General features: G+C 66.0%; 1 protein-coding gene across 1 annotated transcript; it reads right to left on the bottom strand.

Annotated features, from left to right (window-relative positions):
- Positions 1–2,591: 2,591 nt before the first annotated feature.
- On the bottom strand, positions 2,592–22,869 carry ABCA2 (ATP binding cassette subfamily A member 2). The gene is made up of 48 exons (XM_045803754.2): positions 22,697–22,869; positions 18,906–18,999; positions 17,815–17,926; positions 17,576–17,739; positions 17,171–17,298; positions 16,891–17,001; positions 16,333–16,551; positions 15,664–16,031; positions 15,258–15,417; positions 14,364–14,492; positions 14,119–14,286; positions 13,954–14,050; positions 13,294–13,467; positions 13,117–13,219; positions 12,931–13,045; positions 12,556–12,746; positions 12,212–12,362; positions 11,934–12,138; positions 11,658–11,822; positions 11,389–11,569; positions 11,087–11,299; positions 10,770–10,966; positions 10,503–10,685; positions 10,084–10,268; positions 9,748–9,868; positions 9,190–9,429; positions 8,902–9,108; positions 8,530–8,632; positions 8,108–8,427; positions 7,814–8,027; positions 7,614–7,719; positions 7,407–7,518; positions 7,265–7,325; positions 7,012–7,186; positions 6,716–6,831; positions 6,494–6,641; positions 6,079–6,202; positions 5,855–5,987; positions 5,652–5,769; positions 5,337–5,515; positions 5,124–5,265; positions 4,920–5,054; positions 4,700–4,803; positions 4,528–4,620; positions 4,318–4,420; positions 4,112–4,249; positions 3,833–4,039; positions 2,592–3,388 (listed from the first exon to the last, which is right to left on the bottom strand). Exons 1-48 carry the CDS (start codon positions 22,760–22,762, stop codon positions 3,353–3,355), a joined length of 7,314 nt encoding a protein of 2,437 aa, XP_045659710.2. The 5' UTR covers positions 22,763–22,869; the 3' UTR covers positions 2,592–3,352.
- Positions 22,870–23,695: the final 826 nt, after the last annotated feature.

The following is a 23,695-nucleotide window of genomic DNA, read 5'->3' as shown; positions in this document are numbered from 1 at the left end:
ACCGTCCAGACGGTTCAGCCACCTGGGAACCCGCCCACAAGTGTCCCTGGGAATGCACGAGGGACATATAAACAGGTCCACGTTGTCCCCCTGGGTGGCAAGCCCCCCCGCCCCGGTGTGCGGGAGAGTCTTGGTAAGTTCGCAGGAGAGGACAGACCAGGTGAGTCTCTCTAGTCTCGGTTCAGTGGCGTCGTGGCTGGCTTGTGCCCCCGCCCTTCACCTTGAAAGTCCTAGCTCCCAGCACCTCAGAGCCTTTACAGAAGTCACCATGTTAGAGTGAGGTCATCAGGAGGGACCCTACTCCAGTCTGACTGTGTCCATGTAAATGGGAGATTTGGACACAGACGTGCATGGGTGGGGGGGAGGTGCTACAAGGAGGGTCCCCAGGAAAGCACCAGCAGCTGGCAGAGCATGGACCAGACCCTCGCCCGCAGCCCCTGAAGGAACCAGCCCTGCCCACACCTCCCTCTTGCGCCTCTGGCCTCCAGACTGAGGGAATACGTTGCTGTTGTTTGAAGCAGCTGTTTGCGGTAACTCAGGGACCAGTGAGAGAACCCCTCCCCCCAGCTGAAAACCACCGCATCACTGTGTGTCCGTCCACTATGCTCCTGTCCTTCTGAAAAAAGCCAAGAGAACATCCTCAGACACGTTTGAATTTCCTGCCATGGTTTCAAAGGCCATGTTTTTAAACGAACGAGACCAGAAGCTCACGGTCACCAGCCTTAACTGGCCCATGACATAGGTGGGCGGAGCAAACCCTGCCAGCGCCCACATGGCATCCACAGAGCGGCCTGCTGTGCCCTTCTCACACCCTTCCCTTCCTTACGGGGTTGGGGACGGGGGGTGGAATCTTGGCCCGCAGTCCCTGGAGCTGCAGGCCCTGGCCTCCTCCAACCCCTGAGCCCTGGCTGTGGCCCCTTCCCAGCCACATTTTAACAGTCGGCTCTGAAAGGAGACTCGGACCTGTAGGGGGATGGGAGGGGGCCCGCGGCAGTGGGGGCGTGGCAGGAACGCTGACAGGTGTTTCCTGGCTCTGCCCACTGAGAGAGACACGTGAGCCCACCCGGAGTCCAGAGAGGGGTTCCAAATACCCTTCCACCGAGAGGAACCAGGGCTCCTTGGAAAACGGCCGAATCCAGACAGGCGGGGACGTACAAAGCAGAGCGGGACACGGTAACGGAAAGGAAGTCTCCAAAAAACCCTCCAGGACAAGTCAAAAGGACACAACCACCACGGAGGAGTTCCCACTGGCTGAATCCAGTTAGAGCATAAAAAAGACCGCCATAGAATTATACACTTACAAGTGGTTAAAACGGTAAATATTAAGTGTATTTTCCCACAATAAGAAAATCTTTATGGGGCGCCTGGGTCACTCAGTCGGTGAAGCATCCGCCTTCGGCTCAGGTCATGATCCCGGGGTCCTGGGATCGAGTCCCGCATCGGGCTCCCTGCTCACCCGGGAGCCTGCTTCTCCCTTGTCTCCGCCCCCTGCCAGTGCTCTACCTCAAACAGATAAACAAAATCTTTACAAAAAAAATCTTGAAGATGACAGCAGTGAACAACATGTCGGTTTTTTAAAAACCCGTGAATCCACAGTGACGTATTTCTGAAAGTGGAGATCCTTGGAAAAATGCCAGCTAATAAACACAAAGGATGAAATAATTAGAAAACTGCCGTTTTGGGGGAGTCTGCTTAGTCGGTTAAGCGTCTGGCCCTGGGTTTCAGCTCCGGTCACAATCTCAGGGTGTGGGAATCCGCACACAGCCGGGCGTCTGCCTGGAAATTCTCTCCCTCTGCCCCTCCCCCCTCAAAATAAATAAATAAATATTTAAAAAACAAGAAAGAAAAAAAAGAAAACCACCATTTGCAAACCACCGCCCAGCACCGGGGTAAAAGGGTTTTGAGAAGCTGTTCACATGAACCTCCATCGTCCTAGGGAGTCTTCTGTGTCCCTTCCAGTCCCCTTGAAGGGGTCTCTGCTGGGAGACAACCATGGCCATGCTCGAGGGGCGCTGATTCTATGGCCTTCCTTGTGGCCTGTCTTCAAGTCCACTGCTGTAAGCCCGGCCCACCCCCCCGCCCCGTTCCTGGGAGCCTCCGCACTGCCCCAAACCTTTGCACACATCCCCTCCTGGACTTGGGTCTCAGCCTAGAGGTCACCTCCTCCTGCAGGCCCCCATCCTGGATGAGATGGACACAGTCCAGAACACACAGCCGGCCTGTGGGCCCTCAGTGGACCCTGGGCTCAGGGGTCGGGGAGAAGGTGGCAGGGAGCGCACACCCCCAGGGTGGGCAACATGGCACAAAAGAGCCCACTCAGGACCTGCCTCCAGGCAGGGAGTCCGGGCTGTGTGGGTGGGGCAGGGGAGGGGAGTGATGGACGGCCCCTGCCTCAGTTTCCCCATCTGTGCCAACAGCTGTTTAGAGGGATGAGGGGCCCCACCCCCTCCTCCAGGCTAACCCGGTCACCTTCTCTTCACCCTGGGCTCAGTGCTCAGGGACATTGCATTTGTGCCCGTGAGGCAGAGACCATAACCCTGGCATCAAGGGGGCCCATCTTCACCCCAACACCCCACTCCACACACGCAGGCTTGCATGGGCTTTTTTGTTTATTTATTTAAAACAAACAACTGTGCGCTATGTACAGGTCCGGCTCCCGGGCGGGTGGGTGTGCAGGGGGCCAAGCTGGTGGGTGTGCAATGGCAGCTGGAGGGTGGGGAGGGGGTCCGGCCCCTTGTCGGCCGGTGGAGCCAGCTTCTCCATTCCTGCCACCCGGCCCACCACCTGGAGGCAGCCCCTCCCTGGCCCATGCGCACAGCTTCCCTCAGCTGGGGGCCTCCCTGCATGAGAGCAAGATGAGGAAGCCTCTTCCTAAAGCAAAATAAATAAGGGCCTGGGGACAGGACCTACCCCGGTCCCCACTCTCAGCCCAGACCAGCCCATCAGTACTGGGGGGGGTCAGCGAAAAGCCCATTCAGGAGGTCAGGCCTGGCCAGCAGAGTCTGGTGGCACCTGGTGGCCTGTGTCACCCCAGTGGCCTGAGGGGCGGTGGGCAGAGCTGGAGGGGCGGAGACTAGGGGCCGGCCAGACCCCAAGGCTTTAAGGCAGAGCAGGGTGAGGGTAGGGTGTGCGCAGCCCAGGGCCAGGCCAACCTTTGGCACGATCAGGGGAGGGCAGCGCAGTGGCCTCAGGCAGGGCTGAGGACAGGTGAGGGGCTGGAGGGGGCATGAAGCCCTTGGTCCTGGACCTCCCATTCCAGGGCCTTGTGGGCGGGCGCTGGGGGCACGGGTGAGGCCGCGGCCACCGCCTGACTTCTGTCCCCACTGCATGTCCTTCAGCCAGTGCCTGGTGGTCAGCAGAGTGTGTCCGTGTTGAAGGAGAGCTGGGCCTGGTGGGCAGACGGCAGGCAGGCCGGCCGGGCTTGGGGAGGCGTCCACAATCCCCCCCAGCCACCCACCCTGGGTCTGGGACCGGGTAGCCCTCCTCCGTCTCCCTGGAGCTCTTCCTCAGTGGTGAAGCCTCCTGTGGCCTCTGTCTGCCCAGGCTGGTGGCTGCAGTGTTTCCAGCTGTCCCCTGTCCCCAGGCTCCGCTCCCCCTACTCTGCTCTGCCTATCTCTGAAGGCCCTCAGGGTTTGCACAATGTTGCGGGGTCTGCAGTGACTGTGTATCTGCCCGTGCCCAGGGCCTCCCGTGTTTAGCCCTAAGTATCAGCGAGACCCCTCCGTCCCCTTGAGCTCAGGACCGCAAAAATCCCCAGGCGACTCCTCCCCACGCCTCTCCTCACGCACAGCCTGAGCCCGCTGGCCACACGGACCCTACGAACGCGGCTCACCCGCTCCTCCTCGAAGCTGATGAGGCCCTCGTCCTCTGTGTCCAGGTCTTCGGGCTCATCGGCCACAAGTGCCCTTAGCTCTGTGGGGGCGGACCGGGGCCGGAAGAGGCTAAGCAGGCGGCCCAGGGGTGACCGCAGGGCCGAGGGCGGCTCTGTCTCCTGCTGCTCCAGGTTGTCACTCTGCTTCTTGGCGAAGTTCACGAACACCTGGTGGGCGGGGGCAGGTGGGTGAGCGGGGGCAGCCCAGCCAGCCCCATGCCCCAGACCCGGGGCACTCACGTTGTCCAGGGTGGTCTGGCTGACGGAGTAGTCCTCAATGCCAAGCACGCCCACCACTTGTTCCATCTTGCTGAACACCTGAGCCAGTGAGATGTGCTCCGACTGGAGCTGGTACTGCACCTTCGTGTGGTGACGCTCCTGGGGGGGCACAGGGCTCAGAGGCCGCCCAGCGGGCCCCCAAGCCCGAACCCTGGGGCCCCACCCACCTTGAGCACAGCTTCTGGAAAGTTCCGGTTGAAGAACCGCACCACGTCCTTCACATTCTGGCTGCTCTTGGTCCTCACCGTGATCATGTAACCGTCCCCAAACCTGCGGGACAGGCCTGTGGCCCCGGGTCCCCAGCCACCAGGGCAGCCCGTCCCCCACCTGCCACAGGCCCCACAGTCCGCCGCCCCACGCTGGCCCCGCCGGCTCACCGGTTCTTCAGGTGCTGGATGCTGCCCAGACAGCGCAGGCGCCCGTTCACCATGATGGCGAGACGTGTGCACAGGGCCTCACACTCCTCCATGCTGTGGCAGAGAGGGGCTGGCGTGGGGGGCGGGGCACTGGGCGCCGAGCAGTGGGGGAGGGGCGAGGGCAGGGACACACCTGTGCGAAGTCAGCACCACCGAGCGCCCCGTCTTGATGAGGTCGAGAATGAGGTTCCAGAGGAAGCGCCGGGCCTTGGGGTCCATGCCTGTGGTGGGCTCATCCTGGGGGCGGTGCAGGCTCAGCCACCGCAGGGCGCCCACCCCAGCTGGCCCACTGGCTGCCTCCCACCCCGGCCCAGCGGAGGGGAGCGGTCGGGCCGACCCCCACCCCGGCTCACCAGAAAGATGAAGGCGGGGTACCCAATGAGGGCAATGGCTGTGGACAGCTTCCTCTTGTTGCCCCCGCTGTAGGTGCCCGCGGGCTTGTCCGCATACTTGCTCAGCTCCAGCTTCTCCAGGGCCCACTTCACCACCTGGGGGCGAGAACGGACATCAGGGCCCGGCCCTCCCGTCAGCCCCTCCCCTGCCCGGGCGCCCCTCACCCGCGCCTCGTCCTTCCAGGGGATGCCGCGGAGCCGCGTGTACAGCTGCAGGTGCTCTCGGGCTGTGAGCTCGTCGAACAGGGCGTCGAACTGCGGGCAGTACCCCAGACTCTGCTGCACCTGGAGCAGCTCCTTGAGCACGCTGGGGACACCGTGCCATCAGCACCGGCGGCCACAGTCGCCCCGCCCGCCCAGGCGCCCGCCCGCCTGCACCTGTGCCCGTTGACAAAGGCCTCGCCCCCCGTTGTGCTCTCGTCACCCGTCAGCATCTTGAAGGTGCTGGTCTTGCCGGCGCCGTTCACGCCCAGGAGGCCAAAGCACTCGCCAGGACGCACGCCTAGGCACAGCCGATCCACCGCCAGGATGCGGCCGATCTTCCGGGACTTGTACACCTGGCGTAGGGGAGGGATCAACCCATTCAGCGCGGGCCGGCCCTTGAGCCACGCCCCCCACGGGGCCCCGCCCCTGCCTGGAAACACGCCCCCGGGTCCCGCCCCCACCTGGCCGCTCTACCAGCCCAGGGCCCACCTTGGTCAGGTTCTCAATCTTGACCATGTCGTTGTCAGCATCCCCCCGCAGCACTCGCTGCCGCTCGCTGGCCACGTCCACGTCGTCCTCCACAGGCTTGGTAGACACTGGCATGCGCCTGCGGGGACAGCACGGGCAGTGCCATCGCCCAGCGCTCCCCAACTTGCTATGGCCCCCACACCCCCGGGCACTCCCCAACTCACTGTGGCTGCCGCAGGAAGTTGTACTGGCACATGATGGTGAGGAAGAAGCCGACGAAGCCTTCCACCGTCATGGCCACCAGCCCCCTGGTGACAATGTCCCACTCGAACGGGGACTTCATCTTGTCAAACTGGCCTGTGGGGCAGCCGGCTCAGGGCCTGTGCCGGGGGCCCGCCCCACGCCGGCAAGTCCCGCCGAGCCCGCCCAGCACCAGCCCGCGGCTCACCGATCTTGGCGTAGTACTCGTTGATGTACTCGTTGTAGGCCATCTCCATGAGCCCGTGGCCCAGGTTGTAGTTGGGGAAGATGAGGAAGCAGCTTTTCAGGTAACTATTGACCACCTTCAAGTCCTGGAGGGTCACAGGGGGTCACGGGCCCAGCTGGGCCCTGCCTCCCTGCTGTGCCCCACCACCCGACTGCCCTGCTGCCCGCTGTGCCCCCACCCCGCTGCCCTGCCTCCCACCGTGTTCGCTGCCCCCGTGCCACGCGGCCCCGCCATCCCGCTGCCCCGCCACCCCACCATGGCCTGCAGCCCCACTGCCCTGCCACCCCGCTGTGCCCTGCTGCCCACCGGGCCCCACCACGCCGCCACCCCGCTGCCCGCTGTGCCCCGCTGCCCCCCCTGCAGCCCGCTGCCCCACCTTGTCATGCTCGAAGAGCTGCAGCAGGAAGGTGGCCACGGTGGCGGTGATACCGATGAAGAGGTTGATGACAATGAGGAACACGTAGGCCGAGCTGGGAACCTCGAACCAGAAGGAGGCCGGGTACATGATGGGGGTGATAGACCACCTGCGGGGGAGGGTGCAGTGGTCAGCAGCTGGCCCGCCCCACCCCGGCCCACTCCCCGGCGCGCTCCCCCTTACCCGTAGAGCAGGAAGAGAGAGAGCACGGCAGGGAAGTTGGTGGGTGACGTGTAGGCCGGCAAGTCGAACACAAACAGGATGATGACGCAGCAGGTGGCCGGGACCAGGTAGTTCAGCTGTGGGAGCAGGACCGGCAGGTGAGGGCCCGGGAGCGGGGGGAGGGGCCCCGGGCTGGGGGAGGGCCCCGGGGGCAGGACTGGCGGGCCTGGCAGGAGACAGGGTCACGGGACGGCAGGGGGCTAGGGGTACCGGGAACCGCCACCCCTCCCCCCCCCCCCGCCGTCTGGAGGGCGCACCATGTCCCACACGTAGTTGGCGAGCCAGTAGACGACGGGGTTGCAGCCGCTGACGAACTGCAGGTGCTTGGCCTTCGTGGACTTCTCGGCCACCAGGAAGACCACGAAGCTGGCCGGCACGAAGGACATGGCCACGATGATGAAGATGGCGATGACCACGTCTGTGCCCTGCAGCCTGGGGGCAGGGCAGCCGTCAGCCCCTGCCTGGCACCCCGGCCTGCGGCAGAGCCCCCGCCCCCTGCCCCGTACGCACAGGTAATCCAGGGAGAGGCTGGCGCTCGTCTTGTTCATGGGGTGGTTGGTGACAGTGATGCCTACGGCACAGGGGACGGCAGCCTCAGGGACCTGCCCGCCCTGCCCCGCCCCCGCCCCGCCCCCTACCCCCGCAGGCTCACCGTAGGCCGCCGGGTTGCCCTTGCTCTTGGGCAGGTTGGCGCGCAGGATAGCATTGTTGAGGCTGTTGAGGTAGGTGGGCATGCTGTGGTAGCCCTTGTTGTTGTAGAAAACCTGGAAGGACCCAGAAGTGCCCTAAGAGCCCCGTGGGTTCCTGCCCACCTCGGGCGAGAGCCGGGGGCCGCAGGGCCTGGGGCTGCACCGCTCACCTGGGCCGCCCTGCGCACGGCGATCTTCCGCACCATGACCGGGGCCCGGGCACCAAATGACGCCGGGATGGACTTCTGGACATTGCCAAAGGTGATGGCCCCGTACCTGGGCAGGCAGGTCGAGGGGCGGTGAGGCCCAGCACGCAGCGGGTGGGCTGCCCCCTTGCCCACAGCCGGCACGCAACGCCCACCCGGCTCACCGGTGCAGCCGGAAGCGGTCAGAGGTGAAGAGCAGGTACTCGGAGACATTGTGGCCGGTGATGTCCGTCAGGATGTCTCCTGTGACCACCCGCATCTGGGGTGGACGCCCGCCCACCCCGCCCGGGCAGGAGAAGCCAGTGCCCTGCGCAGAGCAGGTGCAGCGGACAGGTTCCCGCACCAGGCGGGGCAAGGAGGGCGCCGATGTCCAGTTGTCTGTGGGCACGGCAGGTACCGTCAGCTCGGGACCGCGCCATCCCCTGCCCCCCCCCACAGGCAGCCTGGTGGGCCCCTACCTGGCCCAGAGGTGGGGGGCAGCGAAGCATTCCAGGCCTGCAGCAGGTCCTCCTCTGGGGACACAGGGGAGTCGGACGGGGCGGGTGAGGGTGGGGGCGGCACGAAATTGGACAGCGGCAGCCCCTGCGTGAAGGACTCCAGGCACATGCTGTCAAAGAACCTGGCGGCCAGCAGGCGGGACTCGCCGCTGCTTAAGTTCAGCATGGGCCCCAGGGAGCCGTTGGCGGGAGACTTCAGCACGCAGGTGGCGCCCACGCCCGACGGCAGTCGGAACGTGCCCACGAGCTGCTGGGGGCTGGCGTCTGGAGACCGTCGCAATCTGGGGGAACCCGCAGTATGAGTCTGGGTGGGGAGATGCCCACCCATCTCCACGCTCTCACCCAGCCCTTGCTCGCCACGGCTGCCTGGCACGCGGCCTCACCGGTACTCCTGGCGCTCCTCGTTGGCGTAGGGGATGAAGTTGCCGCGGGGCTGGGTGTAGTTGTGGTACTGGGAGGGTGACAGGACCAGGGGGGGCAGGTCACCTGGAGGGGTGCGTGGGGAGCCTGAGCAGGTCCTCATTGCCTACTGGCGGCCCCCAGGCCTAGGTCCCTCTTTCCCAAGACCCTTAGGGTCCAAGCTTGGGGTCTGGGTCCCAAGGATGCCTGAGCCCCAGACAAGCCCCGCAGAACGCCTGCCGGTCTTGGACATAATGTCCAGGCCCAGAGCGGGTGGTTCAGGAGTGGGGAAGAGCCAGTCCCACCAGAGTGGGATGCTGGCCCCCATGTCCCTCTGCCTGGCCCGGCAGCCCTACCGATCTCAGGGACGGAAAGGGCCACGGTCATGGCCACGCAGACGAAGAAGGCGGGGAGCAGGATCTGGGAGGAGAGCGCCTTTGAGTTGCGACGGGCACAGTGGAAGCGCTTCACCAGGAGCCCGTGGAACTGGCGCACCTTCAGCCACCAGCCCTCCAGCTTGCGGCTGCCCTGGCCGACCCTCGACAGGGCCTCCGCCTCGGCTTCTGCACAGGGAGTGGGGGCTGAGCAGGAGGCTCCGCGCCCCCCACAGGGACCCCGCCCAGCCCCGCCCGGCCGCCCCCCACCTTGCAGGCTGACGTTGTCGGGGTCCTGCAGGTTGTCAAAGAGGGGACGGTAGTCGCCGCAGACATCCGCGTAGGTGGCTCCCTCGTCGCCACGGGCAGAGCCCACAGAGGATGCGGACTGCAGGGACACCTGTGACTGTGCCAGCTCCGTGCACCGGGCCAGGCCGCCAGCGTGCGCCTCCCCCGGCGAGGCCGGGCCCTCCGCCCCCGGCAGCACATCCTTCCTGGACTCCTTCACGTCTGCCGCGGCAGAGGGGCCAGGGACGGGAGAAGCGGGGCTCAGGCCTGCCTGGGACCCCGGTCCCCCTGCTCACCCACCCGCCCAAGACCCTCAGCCCCACTTCGCCTTGGGGAGCCCCAAGTCCCATGGCCACCTCCCTGCCCAGGCTCCTCAGCCCCAGAGTCAGCCTGGCAGGGAATCGTGGCCCCTTGTTCCCACCCAGAGCCCTTGGTCCCGAGACAGGGGCAGAGTGAGCAGCCCCAGCCCAAGTTGAGGCCCCGGGGAGGGGGTGGGGGTGGAGAGGGGCAGGACTGATGAGCAGCTCTGGGACCTCTCACCTGCCTCGCTGTTCTCCAGAGACTGGTCCTCCTCTGACACCTTAAGGAACACCTCCTCCAGCGTGGTGTCCATCAGCCCAAAGCTGCTGAGGTGCAGCGTGCCCAGACTCTGCTCCAGGTGCTGCGACAGGGCTGTGTGTGACCCGCTGCGGCTCGGGCCCCACAGGGACACCGCCTGCCCCCGGCGGCCGCTGTTCTGAGCCCGCTCCACCCCACAGCGGGAAGGGAACCCCCCTCTGAGCCCGCTCCACCCCACAGCAGGAAGGGTCCCCCCGTTCTGAGCCTGCTCCGCCCCACAGTGGGAAGGGACCCCCTCTGAGCCCACTCCGCCCACACCTGGAAGAGACGCTCGAAGGCCCCCTTCTTGGCGGCCTCGCTGGGCAGGACGTAGGAGAGCTCTGTGCTCGTATCGGAGACCAGCAGGCAGGACGCCACGTGCTTGCGGATGAACTGGGAGACCTGGGGCTCTGAGCAGCTGCTCAGCTGGGTGCGGCCTGGGGGGCTGGCTGGCAGCCCTGGCTCTAGGAAGGTAGGAGAACGCAGAGGAGCTGTACTCGGGGGCTGGTGGAGGGGGAGCCTCCACGAGGCCCAGACAGGTCAAGAGGAGGCATGAAAAGGGGGAGCCCCAGGCCCGACCAGGCACGCTAGGCTCACTGAGGCAGCAGCGGGAGCCCACCCCGTAAGCTCACTGGGCTTGGAGAAGGGGTCCTGGGGTAGGGGGGCCCCAGGCCGGCTCAGGCAGCCTCTGCACAGACCTTGGGGGTCTCCAGGCTCAGCAGGCCGCTTGACCAGAGTGAGCCGGTAGCCGTCCCCATAGGCGCCCTTGAGGAAGAGTGGAGAACCACAGCACTTGAGCTTCCCGTGGGAGATGATGGCGATGCGATCCCCGAGCAGGTCGGCCTCGTCCATGTGGTGGGTGGACAGCAGGATGGTGCGGCCTGGGGGAGCCCAGGATCGCGGTCAGGGCGCTGGGCTGGGGGGGCCAGGTGGGGCCACCCACACCCGCCCCACGCCCTGCTCACCCGGCTTGTACTTCAGGATGAGGTCCCAGATGGCCCGGCGAGCATACGGGTCCACGCCCGCGGTGGGCTCGTCCAGGATGATGGCGCGAGAGCCGCCCACGAAGGCGATGGCCACGGAGAGCTTGCGCTTCATGCCGCCCGACAGCGTCTGCACCAGCGAGTGCCGCTTATTGGAGAGCTCCAGGTCCTCTATCATCCTGAGGGCAGGACAGGGTGGGAGCGGGCGTGTGGGGCCTGGACCGCGGGAGCCAGCCACTCCGGGTGGCCTCCGGGCCCCGGCCGGCCCCGGCCCCTCGGCCCATCCCCAGCCCACCCACTTGTCCATCTCCTTGCGGATCTCCTCCTGGGCCATGCTCTTGAGCCTCGAGTAGAACCACAGGTGCTCCTCCACCGTGAGCCGGTCGAAGAGCACGTTGTGCTGCGGACACATGCCCAGGTTCTTGCGGATCTCGTCCATCTCCGTGCGGATGTCGTGCCCGTAGATGGTGGCCGACCCCGAGGTCGGCGGGAACAAGCCGGTGAGGATTGACCTGGGTGGGCGGGCAGGGTCACGACCCCCACCTCCTGCAGGGAGCCCAGCCCGCTGCCCACCTGGCTAGGGCTGTGCCCTGACACCCACATGGTCGTTGTCTTGCCGGCCCCGTTGTGTCCCAGGAAGGACACCACCTGGTTCTCGTAGAGGTTCAGACTCAGCCTGTCCAGAGCCAACTTCTTGTCGTTCTTGTAGACCTTGGTGAGCTTGTCCACACAGACCACGAGCGGCAGGTGGGTGGGCTCCTCCTCCATGCCCCGCAGCTCCTCTGCACCAGGGCGGCGGGTCAGCTAAGGCTGCCCTGGGCCCCCCAAAACCCAGTGACTGCCCCAGCCACCACCCGGCACCCGCCTCACCCAAGCGCCGGCTCTCCATAGCACAGGCCTGGTCCTCCTCCATGACGCTGAGCCGGGGGGCGCGTGCCCACGGCCAGCTCCACTCCCACGTCTCTGTGCGCCCACTGCCCAGCCAGTAGGACTTCTGCAGTGGGAAGTACCAGGGCCGGGGCAGCCCGTACATGCCTAGGGGTGGGGGGAGCGGAAGGGAGGCTGACCCAGGGCCTGGAGTTGCTGTCCCTCCACTCAGGGAACCACACACCCTCTCCCTTCCCCCTCCAAAGAGTCAGCTGGTACCTGGGTGCACGGCCTCAATGTACCACGTGAGCACGCCATAGACGGCCGCGTCTACGATCAGCATGGTGACCGCCAGGAGCAGGTTGAAGTCATCGCCTTCCACAGGCGACTGGCTGAATGTGTGCCACTGGATGCCCACGCCGGCCACCTCGTACAGGGCAAAGTACTTGGAGCCCAGGCCGAAGGCTGTCGTGGACATCAGGGACTGCGGGGACAGTGGTGTCAGCGGGGGAAGGAGGCTGGACCCCACTCCCACCGCAACCACCCATGACCCTCACCGCAATGCACTTCTCAAAGGCGGTAATCTTGTCGTGGGCCACCTCCTCGCGGATCGCCACGTACATGTAGGGCACGTAGCTCAGGAAGTAGATGATGCCGCCGCAAGCCGAGGCCAGCTTGGCCTTGGAGTACAGCACAGACACCAGGAAGCTGGGGCGGGGGGTCACGGGCCATCAGCCACACCGGACCCTTGGCGCAGAGCCCGAAGCCCTCCCTGCACGTCCCTCCTGGGGTACAGAGCAGCTCCAAGCGGGGTGTGTGTTTCTGGGTGAATCCAAGGGATACTCTGCCAGGGCCCAAGCGAGGCTCCCTCCCAGCCTGCTGCCAGCCGCACGGCGCTCACCAAAACATGATGGTGGCCACGGCGTAGACGGCCAGGAAGAGCCAGATGATGAGCACGTGGCTGTGCATGAGGACCTGGCCGTACTTGAGGATGGCCGTGAGCGCCGTCACGGAGATGGACAGCTGCACGAAGCCAGTGATGAACCAGGCCACCCAGTGCACCGCGTTGTTCAGGCCCATGGTCTTCATCACCTGTGGGCATGGGCAGCGGGCTGGGGCAGGAGGCCTCAGCACTTGGGACGGGACACCAGGAAGGAGCGACTGGCCTCCGCCCTGCCAGCCAGGCCCCGGGGAGGGACAGGTGCCCGCAGCCTCCCCTCTGCCCATTCCTCCCCCACCTCTGCCCCCCTCAGTCCCCCCACCCCGGCACCCCCACCTCCTTCAGCCGGTGCTCCTTCTCTGCTACAATGTGCTGGATGGTCATGGCCACCGAGTAGACCCAGGAAATCACCATGCAGAGTGGCATCATGTGCTCGATGACAAACAGGAAGCTGGGGACGGGGCAGCGGCGTGAGGGGAGGGGCTCAGCCTGAGCCCAGCCCCCAGTCCCCCCCACACTCACTCGTCTCGCGTGTAGCAGGGGTAGGGGAACATCTGTACGTAGTTGCCGGGCTCCACCACATCGTGCCCCACGAAGGTGTTGATGATGGCGCGTTCCATCATGTCTGCGGGCAGGAGCGGTCAGCCGTGGGGAGGGGCGGCCGGGCCCTACCCCCGCAGCCCCAGGAGCGGCCCTCACCCTGGATCCAGACGAAGCCGTACAGGAAGTAGAAGCGGCCGCCGGTGTTGGGCCCCGGCCGCCAGTAGGCCCGGCGGATCTCGTTGGTTTTCTCGGTGAAGCTGGAGTTTTGCCGGATCTTATAGTGCACGTGGGGCGGCAGGGAGCCGTCCTTGCGGGTCTGGAAGATTACGCCTGGGGACACGAGGGGCAGGTGGAGGGCCAGAGCGGGGGGGGGGGGGGGGGCTGGCTGCGGGGGGGGGGGGACGGGGGGCTAAGGGCATGAAGGGAGGGAGGGGCAGGGGCACAAGGGGGCGGGGCCCGTTGGGGGCGGGGCTAGGGGAGTGAGGGCCGGGGCCTGGGTTGGAGATCAGGGAAGGGGCGGAGCGTGAAGGAGAGGGCAGGACCAGGGGCTGGGCCCGTGCTGGGGAGTGAGGGGCGGGGCCGGGGAGGAGCGGGGGGCCGGGGTTGGAGATCAGGGAAGGGTTGGGCGTGAAGCAGGGGGCAGGACCAGGGGCTGGAGCAGGGAGGAGGTGGGGCCAAGGTGGGGTGAAGGTGAAGAAGGGAAGCCGCACAGGTGGCAGGTAAAGTGGTAGGGGAGGGCTGTGATGGAGACAGACTGGAGACTGGGGCTGGATGGGGGGAGAGGTAGAAGAGCAGGGGTTAGGGGGACCAGCTCACTGGCGAACACGGTGACATTGTCCTGGTAGGCCTGGTTGAGGGTATAGTTGACGATGCTCTCTTCGTCGGGAAAACCCTTGAAGATGTCCACACTCACCTGGGGGAGAGGTATCGTTGGAGCCGGCCCTGGGCACCAGCGGAGCCCGTGGGGCTCGCCCACCCCACCTTGGACATGAACTGGATCCAGCCGCAGGCCGCGTTGTCGATGGTGTCCAGCTGCTGCAGGAGGGCCGAGCCATTGGGCAGGGAGAAGTTGTCCTGACGCAGGGCGGGCGGCAGCTCCTCCAGGGACAGGTTCAGGGCTTCGGGGTGCAGCCGCAGCTCTGTCACATACTGGGGAGGAAGGATGGGCTCGGAGGGTGGCCCAGGACACGGGCCCCACCCCCACTCCCACCCGGCGCCCCCAGCACCTGCTGCAGCCAGTGGAGATGCTGCCTCAGCCGGCCCTGCTCCAGGAAGCTGCGGATCTCCGCGGAGATGTTGAGCCACACCTGGGCGTAGTGGGTCACATTGCCTACAAAGGCAAAGGTCTCGTTGGCCTGCAGAGGGTGAGGGCATGGGTCATGGGGCTCGTGGGAAAATCCCAGCCAGCAAGGGGGTTCTCCACTCCTTTGTCTCCCCCCAAGCCGGTCCTCACCAACAGCCAATCTTGCTGTGGCCAGACTCCCACGGGCCCACTGGAAACCCTCCCCTCCCGGCCTTCCTGCAATGGACCCCATAGAACTGGCTCTGCCACAGCTCGCAGGGCAGCATGGCTTCCCACTTCCCCAATTCACCAGCTGTGCCTTCCCGGCTCCTCCATTGGGCCCTTCTCCACATGTCCCTCGAACAGCCCTGACACCTGGCCCTCCTCTCCCCCCACACTCATCCTAGAGATCCCTCCACAAGCTCTCCCCTTCCTGGGCCATTTCCAGCCCTAATTTATACTTCTCCCAGACAGGGCTTCTCCCCTGGAATGGCCAGATATCTTGCCCTCAGCTGGCCCCATGTGGCCTGTTCTCTATCCAAAGCAGCGCTGCTGGCCCTGGCCATTCCCAGCCAGGCCAGGACTTTGCCCCTCACCAGCCCGTCCAGTGCACCCCCACAGGTGCCCCCAAGTGCCCCTGCACCTGGAACGTACCCCCCCATCGGTCCGCCCCGACTCAGCCAAGCCAAAGCTCAAGTGCCAGGGCCGCAGCCCCCTCCCGTGACAGTTCTACTGACCCCAGTCTGCACAGGGGTCCCCCGCCTGCAGAGTCCCTCTGCCCAGCTCCTTCAGCTTCTGCCCCAGAAGCTCAAGCCCCCAACGCGCCAGACTGGCGAACCTTGAGGATGACGCGGTCTGCCTCAGAGCCCGCGGGCGCGTACAGGATCTTGGGATTGCTGGTCATAAGGTGCACGAGAAGGCCCAGGTTCCGCTGCTCCTTGCTCGTGAAGCCCAGCGAGCTCATGTTGCCCTGCCGCAGCGCCTCGGGCTCGATGGTGCTAGCGCGGGGGGCGGGGCGTTAGGGGCGGAGCTTGGGGGGGGTCTGCGATGGGGATCAGGGCGGGGTTCTGGGGTTGGAGGCGGGGCTTCACGAGCGGACAGGGCACAACCTCAGGATGAGGGTGGGGGGGCGTGGAGCCAGGATTCGGGGAGGGCGCCAGGTGCGTGGGGGGGTCAAAGCCCGCCTCGAGGTCAGCCCCGCCCCTACCTGTCTTCCTGCCCCTCCCCCCCCTCCGCCCACCTACCGGTTGTTGCCGCACAGGATGGGCTGCAGGCCAGCCCAGAGCTGCACGAAGGCGGAACACTGGCCCTGCAGCGCGTCGGAGGAGGCCGGAGCCGCAGCGGGCGGGGCGCCCTCCTCCACCGTAGAGTTGGAGCTCGCGCCCCCCGCAGCCCCGGTGCCGTTGGCCGTCCTTCCTGGGCCGCCGGCTGGGGGCCCCGGCGCGCGACGGGCGCAGGCGCCCCGGGGCAGCAGCAGGGCCAGGGCCGAGAGGACGTCCACGTCCTGCAGAACCTTTTGGGCGTCCAGCAGGTCTTCTAGCAGCGCCTGCAGCCGCTGCGGGGTTGGCGGCTGCTGCCGGGGAGCCGAGGCGTTGGGGGCGTCCAGGCCCAGCTGAGGGGAAATGGGGCACATGGGGAGATGCAGGCCCCGGAGAGGGAGCAGGGGCCGGGGACTGATGTGAAGGTCAGGGGTGGAGGACGAGGGCACAGGCTGGGATGAGAGTGGCTGAAGGGCAGGGGAGCACCGGCTAGGGGGAGGACGTGGGGCATAGCTCACTGGGGGTGTGTGGGACACCCAACCTACCCAACCACAGGCACACCCCACTCGCAGCTTTGGGCCCAAGGAGCCCCAGCATCTGCTCCAGCCCAGGCCGTGAACCCGTGGGCCACCAGGCACGCAGGCAGGCCCTCACCTGCTGGGCAATCTTGGCTACATCCAGCTGGTTGTGGAGCTCAGCGGCCAGCCCAGAAAAGCGCTGGGCACGGGCTGCAGCCTGCCCACTGCAGACAGCATCCCGGTAGCCCTGCAGCGCTGTCTGCTGACCCTGGGACACAGTGAGGATCCGGCCCAGCTCCCTGGAGCCCCGTGTACACGTGAGTTGTTCCAGGAGGGCAGGGGCCAACAGCAGCTCCTGGGGGCGGGGTGCAGGGGAACAGCTGGGAAGGAACCTCAACCAAGAGGAAATGAAGGCCCTAGCCCAAGAAGGCCTCAGGTCTCCCCCTGCCCCACCCCCTGCGCCAGGTCTGAGATAGCCTGGGCGCTGTGATGGGCAGTGGGAGTGTGGGGGTGTGGACACACATCACTATCCTGCCTCCCCTCTCCCAATGCCAGCCACAGACTCCCAGGGACCTCCCTCAACCCTAGGAGAAGCTCGGAATTATCAAGGGGGCCCCTTTCTTCACCCTCTCAGGCAGAAACACCCATCCAGAGGCAGGCGGCGTGTTCCCATCCCACTAACAGGTCCTCTCACCTCCATCCGGAAGAGGGGATTGCTACCCAGGTGGCTCCAGGGCTCCTGACCCCTGGGGAGTCCTGTCCCCACATCTAGGGCAGGCGAAGGGCCAAAAAGCAGGTGATAGACCTGGGGTGTAGAGGGGGCGTGGATCAGGCCAGGGGGGGCCCCAGAGCCCCGCATCCCCCTCCTTGCTCTCCATTCCTACAAGCAGGGAAGGACAGAGAGGACTGCCCCAGGCCCGGCAGCCACCCCAAGAAGAGACACACGCTCGCCGGGCACGCCGGCCGCACCTCACCTCGGGCAGTTCCACCTGGGCAGTCAGGAGGGCCTGGGCCGTGCTGTTAGGTAGCGACAGATTCTGCACCAGGAAACGCCAGAGCTCCCGCGGGTCCCTGGCCACCGAGCCCAGAGAGAAGGAGGACACTGGACAGGCAGAAGGACGGCACTGAGGGCCAGCTGAGCCCAGGGTCAAGGCACCCGGAACAGATGCCGAGCTGAGGTGCCCACACCAGACTCAGCCACCACGGAGGGCAGCCTGGCTGGGTCCGCCTGGGCACATGTGCCCCAGGAACGCAGAGCAACGGCTCGGATGGAGGCCCCACGGCCAGAAGTGACCAAGCTGGGGTTTGACCAAGCTGACACCAGAGCTGGGGCCTCAAGCCCCCCAGCATAGGCACAGCCCACGCTGCCCAGGGCATACCTGTAGGTCTGTCCAAGTGGCTGTCCCAGGTGTCCGGGCCCGAGCGGAGAGCCTCCAGGTGCTGGCGCAGGGCTTCGAGTTCCGAGCCCAAGCTGGGCCGTGCCGGGTCAAATAGGTTGCCCTCCTCCACCACACGGTTGAGGCGCTCCAGCAGCTGAGTGACCCTGCACCACCATCGAGGTCAGCCACTGGCCTCTGCAGGGGGGCGGGGGGGGAGGGAGGGGCAGGGGGACACTCACGTGGAGTTGGCGTACTGCAGGAAGCCAAACTCGTCTCGCTGGCCATCTGGACACAGAGACTGCATGACCGGCAGGATGCCAGCAGAGGTGAGAGGCGCTGCTGTGTAGAAAGCTGCAGGGGGGGCGGTCGGGGCAGGTGAGAGGGCCCAAGGGGCAGAGACAGGAGAGGACAGGGAAGGAGTCAAGAAAGGGGAGGGAGATGAAGACCAAATGGAGAAATTTAGAGAAAGTCAGGGAGGAAGAGCAGCTTCAGGCAGCAGACAGGGGGCAGAGGGCCAAGAGTTCTGGTGCAAACGACCCCAGAAGGTCAGAGGTCAAAGGGTGTCTGGCCATCCCTTCCCCACAACTCCCAGGGTGTCCTTCTTCCCTCAGCCAGCCAAGGCCAAAATGCCTGACACCGTCCCTAAGAATTCAGGTGTGTCACTGCCCACAGAGCCCAGCGGAGCAATTGGGGCCCCTCACTGGGCAGTGACCTCTGACCTCTCTGGCCAGTTGGTTAGCAGAGAGAATGCAGGAGCCCATGGGGGTCTGAGGGGAGAGCAGCCAGGTGACCCAGCCCCAGCCCTGCAAGGCAGGGCCAGGCGACCCCACAGAGAGATGGACACCCCCCCAGAAGCTTGACCGGGGAGCCACCGTGGCCCAGGCCCCCGTCGGTAGCCACCGCCCCCCATCCCCCAGTACGCTAGCTGTCTCTGACAGTGGGCAAGGGGTTCTGCGGGGACACGGCCAGGCCAGGAAAGGCTGTTAATGCAAGCGGGGGCGGGGCCTCTCACTTACAGACTGCATGCAGGCCCGGGAGGAGGACAAGAGACCATGCGGGGGAGGGGCAAAACAGAACAGAGGAGAACAGTGAGGAACGGCCGCCATGGCCAGCCCTGTCCTCAAGCCCAGCCAGGAGGAATGGTCAGGGACCACGCGGGGGAGCGGGCACACGGACCGCGCCAGGACAGCGTGGGAGCTGGGACACGTGTGTGGTCACGTGCACCAGGACAAGCACGCGTGATGCAGCGAGGGCTGCCTGCCCAACCCTGCCCGCCCAGCTGTGCCCTGGGCCCCCCATTCCCCCCGCCCCCCCACCCAAGGACACTCACCTTCCTTCACAGAGATGGTCGGTTTCTTCTGCCGAAGCCCCAGCAGAATGAAGAAGAGGACCAGAGGAATGAAGATCTCAAAGGCCAAGACCCACTGGAAAGGGTGGGCTGAGTAAGGCCACCAGCCCCGGGTAGCCTGGCCTCCCACACCAGCTGCCTGGGGCTGAACAGGACAGACCCGAGCCCTCTTCTCCCCAGACAGATAGATGTCTTCCTGGCAAGCATGGCCACCCCCGCCCAGCCTGCACCCCACATAGCCCCCACAGGGACCACAAAAGTTCAACCCAGGCCCTTCAGGGCCAACAGAGTTTGCCTCCCCTTTCTTCAAGGGCCTTTTCGGTGGGTGAGAGCGTGAGTGTTGTCTGGCCCAAGCAAATCCGCTCTCCCACGCCCCCAGCCCAGGTTCTGTGTGCCACAGTGATTTGCCAGCAGGGACAAACCAGTCATATTGTGGTCCACTTTGACCCATGAATCTGCCCAGCTCAGTTTCTCCTTCCCCATCTTCTCCTGCCTAGGATCTTGCAGGTGGTCTTGGGCCCCAGCTACAGCGCCCACACTCCCCCAGGGTCAGCCCTCCTCACTATGACAGCACCATTACACTCCACGAAAGAGCCTAGGAGAACAAGGCCTGGATAAGGGATGGCATGACTCTAGCCCAGGGCTCTGCACCACCAGGAAAATCTGCTCAGCCGTCTGTCTGCCCCGAGCCCCTGAGGCACAGGCGCCTGCTTCTGCCCTGACCCCGTGCCCTCATCCCACATGGCTCAGGTGGGCTCGGCAGCCCTGCCTGCCCTGCCTGCGCTCCCACAACTCTTCTCTAGTCCCGGGACTGCTCCTGCTGGGAGTCCAGGCTGGACTGGACTGGACCCCCGGCTGGGCAGCAAGGTGAGCCCTGGCGGAACCTGCTCTGAGTGGGAAAGGAATGCCAGGGGCCCCAGAGCCCCAGGCTTCCCTCTGTTTCGCCTGGAAAACGGAAGGACTTGTCACCATCTGTGACACCGCCACCTCTCCTAGCTCAGGGAGGGAAGGTGGAAAGAGGACCTCGGGCCAGCTGCTCTGTGCCCCCCCCCAGCCCAAAGACACACTCTGACCCTCACCCCCACCAGCTCTTCTCAGAGGACCAGGTTTCCTTCATCCTCACCCTCCCCCAAAACAGACTCCAGAGCCCCCACCCCAGTGGCACTCTGGCCCACGGCCCAGGCTCCCGGCCCCTGGCGTGGAACAGCGGCTGTTGTTTACCGTGCTCTGACAATAGCGCTCTGTGGTCTGGAACACCCCACTGTGTGTCCGCACCCCACGCCCGCCCCATTCTGTGCCAGCCTCCACCCCCTCCCCGAGCCAGGATCCAGCCCAGGGCTAGCCAAGGAGGCACCATGGGCACCCACCAGGGCTAGGGACAGACACCTGTGCCACACGCACACACACACGGAGCCAGGTGGCTGCACTCGATGCAGGAGGCCGGCGTCACGGCCAAGGTACCAGCCCCACCCACAGCCGCCCTGCCACTGGGCACCTCAACCGTGTGACTGCAGCAACAGGCCACGGCTACCTCCTCATCACTATAGCAACGGCCGCACAGAGCTGCTGGGAGGAGGGAGGCCTGCTTGGCGGGCGGGCGGGCGGGCGGCCAGAGGGGCATCTGGTTACGGGCAGGCACAGGTTCAGCCCCACGTGGGAGCCCCATCTGGGCACCACACCAGGGGCCCGCAAAGTGGTCAAACCCTGGTCCCTTGAGATTAGCCCAGTGCCCCCATGTTCCTGGAGCCTGGGTGCTCACTCTGGGCCTGAGCCACCTCTTGCTGTGTCAAGGGGAGAACAGAGCAGAACTGAGGATGGAAGGACCTGACTCTACCCAGTGATGAGGCCACAGCAGCCCCCGCTAAGAGGGGACAGGTGACACTCGCAGATGGAGAAACCCAGGCACAGAAGTCCTTGGTTCCTGCCCTCCAAACCAAGCTTTCTGGGGGGAGCATAGCCCGCAGAGCAAAACCTCTGTTGGCCAAGACCACAGGTCTGACTCGGAAGCCCAAGACTCTCCCCAGAAAGTGGGGGGCCAGCAGGAGTGTGCCAGACATCTGGCCAGCCCCAGCCCCTGCCCCGTGGCACAAGCCCAGCAAGGCCTCAGCCATCCCGGAGGAGGGATTTCTGCTTTGCTGTGGCCTCAGGCCGAGGAACTCCATGTGGCCCAACCACTCCTGGCAGTGCTGCTGGGCAGGAGCACGAGAAGATTCTAGGGAAGGCCTGACCTAGCAGGTGGGGGCCACACCTCCCACCTGCTTGCCAGGTGCCCCACAAGCCACTGCTCCCTTCCCTGAGCCTTGAGGTCCCCAGTGGATATAGAGGCCATCACTCCAGCCTCTGCTCCCAGCCCCTGGGGGGCCCTTACTGCCAGAACCCTGGGGCTAATACTAATGCATGCCCACATCCCAATCCCCTCCCCCCCAAGCCCTGCCCTGGTGTCCCCTGTAACCCAAAATCGGAAGCAGGGGGAGCTGCAGCAGAGGCTGCGGGCCTGATCCATGGGACCCAGTGCCAGCCAGCCCTAGGCACGCGGGCAGGGAGTGTACCCAACCCTGGTTCCCCGCCAGGCTCAGGTGCCCAGGGGACTCCTGCCAGGCCGTGGTGATGGCCACCCTGGCCTGTCTGCAGTCCTGGGTTTCTCATTAGGCTCTTCAGAGCCCTTCTCAAGGAGGGACCCTGGCAGGAGCTCATCAGCCCAAGGGGACTCAGAGTCAGGTGGGAGAGGAGACTCTCAGGCCCCAGGTGGGCAAGAAGATGCTTCCTCCGGCCCCCCACTCTGGACCCCAGCCTTTTCTGGGCCTCATTGTGGAAAATCCCCACGGCCTGTTCAGAAAGCCGAGCTGCCCGGGCCTCTCTGGTGCCTGTGCTGCTGTCGGCAGGACGACCGCAGATGCCCCTGCCGTGCCCAGGGCAGGAGTGGTGAGGGCCAGCATGATGACATCCACAGGGCCTCAGGCTGGCTCCTCACCCGGCTTCTGTCCCTGACAGCTGCTGTGTCCTGCAGGCCCCTAGCTGCCCCAGGTACAGGACAGAGGACTGTGTCGCTTGGTGGTCCCAGCTCCAAACAGCAGGACCTGGCTCCCAGAGGAGGCTGGGGTTGGGAAGATCAGAGGGTGGATCAGCCTCGGGAGGACTGCCCCAAAGGACAAAAGGGTGCAGGGATGCAGACTGGCCAGTGCTGGCACAGCAAGGACATTCCCGTTGGTGAGAAAGCAGGAGCAAGGTCTAGCGGACTTGCGGGAAGGGTGAGGAGGAGAAGGAGGAGGAGGAGGAGGGGGAGAGGTGTCTGTCCAAGGGCAGAAGGGTGGTGCACGGAGGGAAGGGGCAGGGTCCCTGCAGGGGCTCCAGGGGGGCTGGGCCCAGAAACCAAGGACTTTCTGGGCTAGAGTCTCCCGTGCCAGCCCTCTGTCCCGGGAATGAGGGCCTCCCGCAACCCCAGAGTCCTAGGGCAGCCCGCCCCCCTACCCGAGCGGCTAGCCCCGAAGAGCGCACCGCGCAGGGCGCCCATCCAGTGACTCAGCCGAGCACAGCGACTGTCAGCGGGCGCGGGCCGCGGGCTGGGCACGGCCGAGCCCCCTCCCCGGAGGCCGGAGCCGGCAAGGGCGGGCGGGGTCCGGCGGGGAGGGGGCTCGGGCCCGCCGCCCCCGGGGCCCTCCCGGGGTCTGCGCGCGCCCAGCACGGACGCACGTGCGCGCGGAAAGCGCGCCGCCGGCCCCCGTGCGCGCGACCTCCGGCTCGGGGCAGGCCGGGAGGCGCGCGGGGTCGCTCACCGGGCTCCGGCGCTTCAGCGTCACGTTCTTCCAGAGCAACAGCTGCAGCTGGTGCAGGAAGCCCATGGCGGGGCCGCGCTCCGGCCGCCTTCGCGCCGCGGCCCGCTCGTCTGCGCGCCCCGCCGGCCCCGCCGCCCGCCGCGCCGCTCGGCATCGCCCGCGCGGGGCGGGGTCTGGGGCGTCCGGGACGAGCTCCGCGCTGGCTCCGCCCCGGCGGCCGCGGTGACAGCCGCTTGCGCCCGCCCCCCGCCCGCACCTCCCCCGCTTAAAGGCGCCGCGCTGCTCCTGCCGCCCGAGCCGCGTCCGGAACCCCCGCCGCCCTCCCAGGCGGTTCCTGGAGCTCCACCCCGCCAGCCACGGAGGCCTCCTCGGTTGTCCCCATCTCGCCCGGCGTTGAAGTGACGTGCCCCAGAGTTCACATCTAAGCCCCCCACTCACCCCCACCCCGGGGGCGCTCTTCTCCAGGGCCATCTGGCCGGCACGCAGCACCCCCGTTGGAACCCTCCCGCAGAGGCGCCCCAAGGTGCTCACTGGCCCCCAGGTCGCCCCGAGGGGATGCTGAGGGGGCGCATCACCTCCACGCGCCCGCGCAGAAGTGCTGGGGGCAGGAATTTCGTCTGGACGTCAGAGCCAGGTCCCGGTCCTCAGGGTCACTGCCAGGCTGGAAGGGTGTAGCCGCCCACACGGGCGGAGAGGACAGCTCAGCCCTGGTGGAGATCCCACCTGTGCATGGCGGGCAGTATCTGCCCTCGAGTCTTCAAGAATCGGAGTTCTGGCCCAACCAGGTGCTTCCTGACCCACGGCTCCTAAGGGAGGCGTGGGCGCTTGTGAGGGGGGCTGCAGGTGGGCTGTCCCACCGCTGTGAGAATTCCCTGTGTCCCTTGTGAATGAACCACTTGGTGACCAAGGGGCAGGCTGGGCCTCGCTGGGCTCTGGCCCAGGGAAGCAGTTCCCTGCAGGTGGGGTAGACAGGGTGCTGGAGGAGACTGAGGCTGCCCC

The sequence above is a fragment of the Ursus americanus genome, chromosome 18, assembly GCF_024610735.1.
Source record: "Ursus americanus isolate L20-20 chromosome 18, mUrsAme1.1.p, whole genome shotgun sequence".
Lineage (NCBI taxonomy): Eukaryota > Metazoa > Chordata > Mammalia > Carnivora > Ursidae > Ursus > Ursus americanus.
Note: the sequence above shows the minus strand (reverse complement) of the source record. Positions and strands in the feature narration are given on the sequence as shown.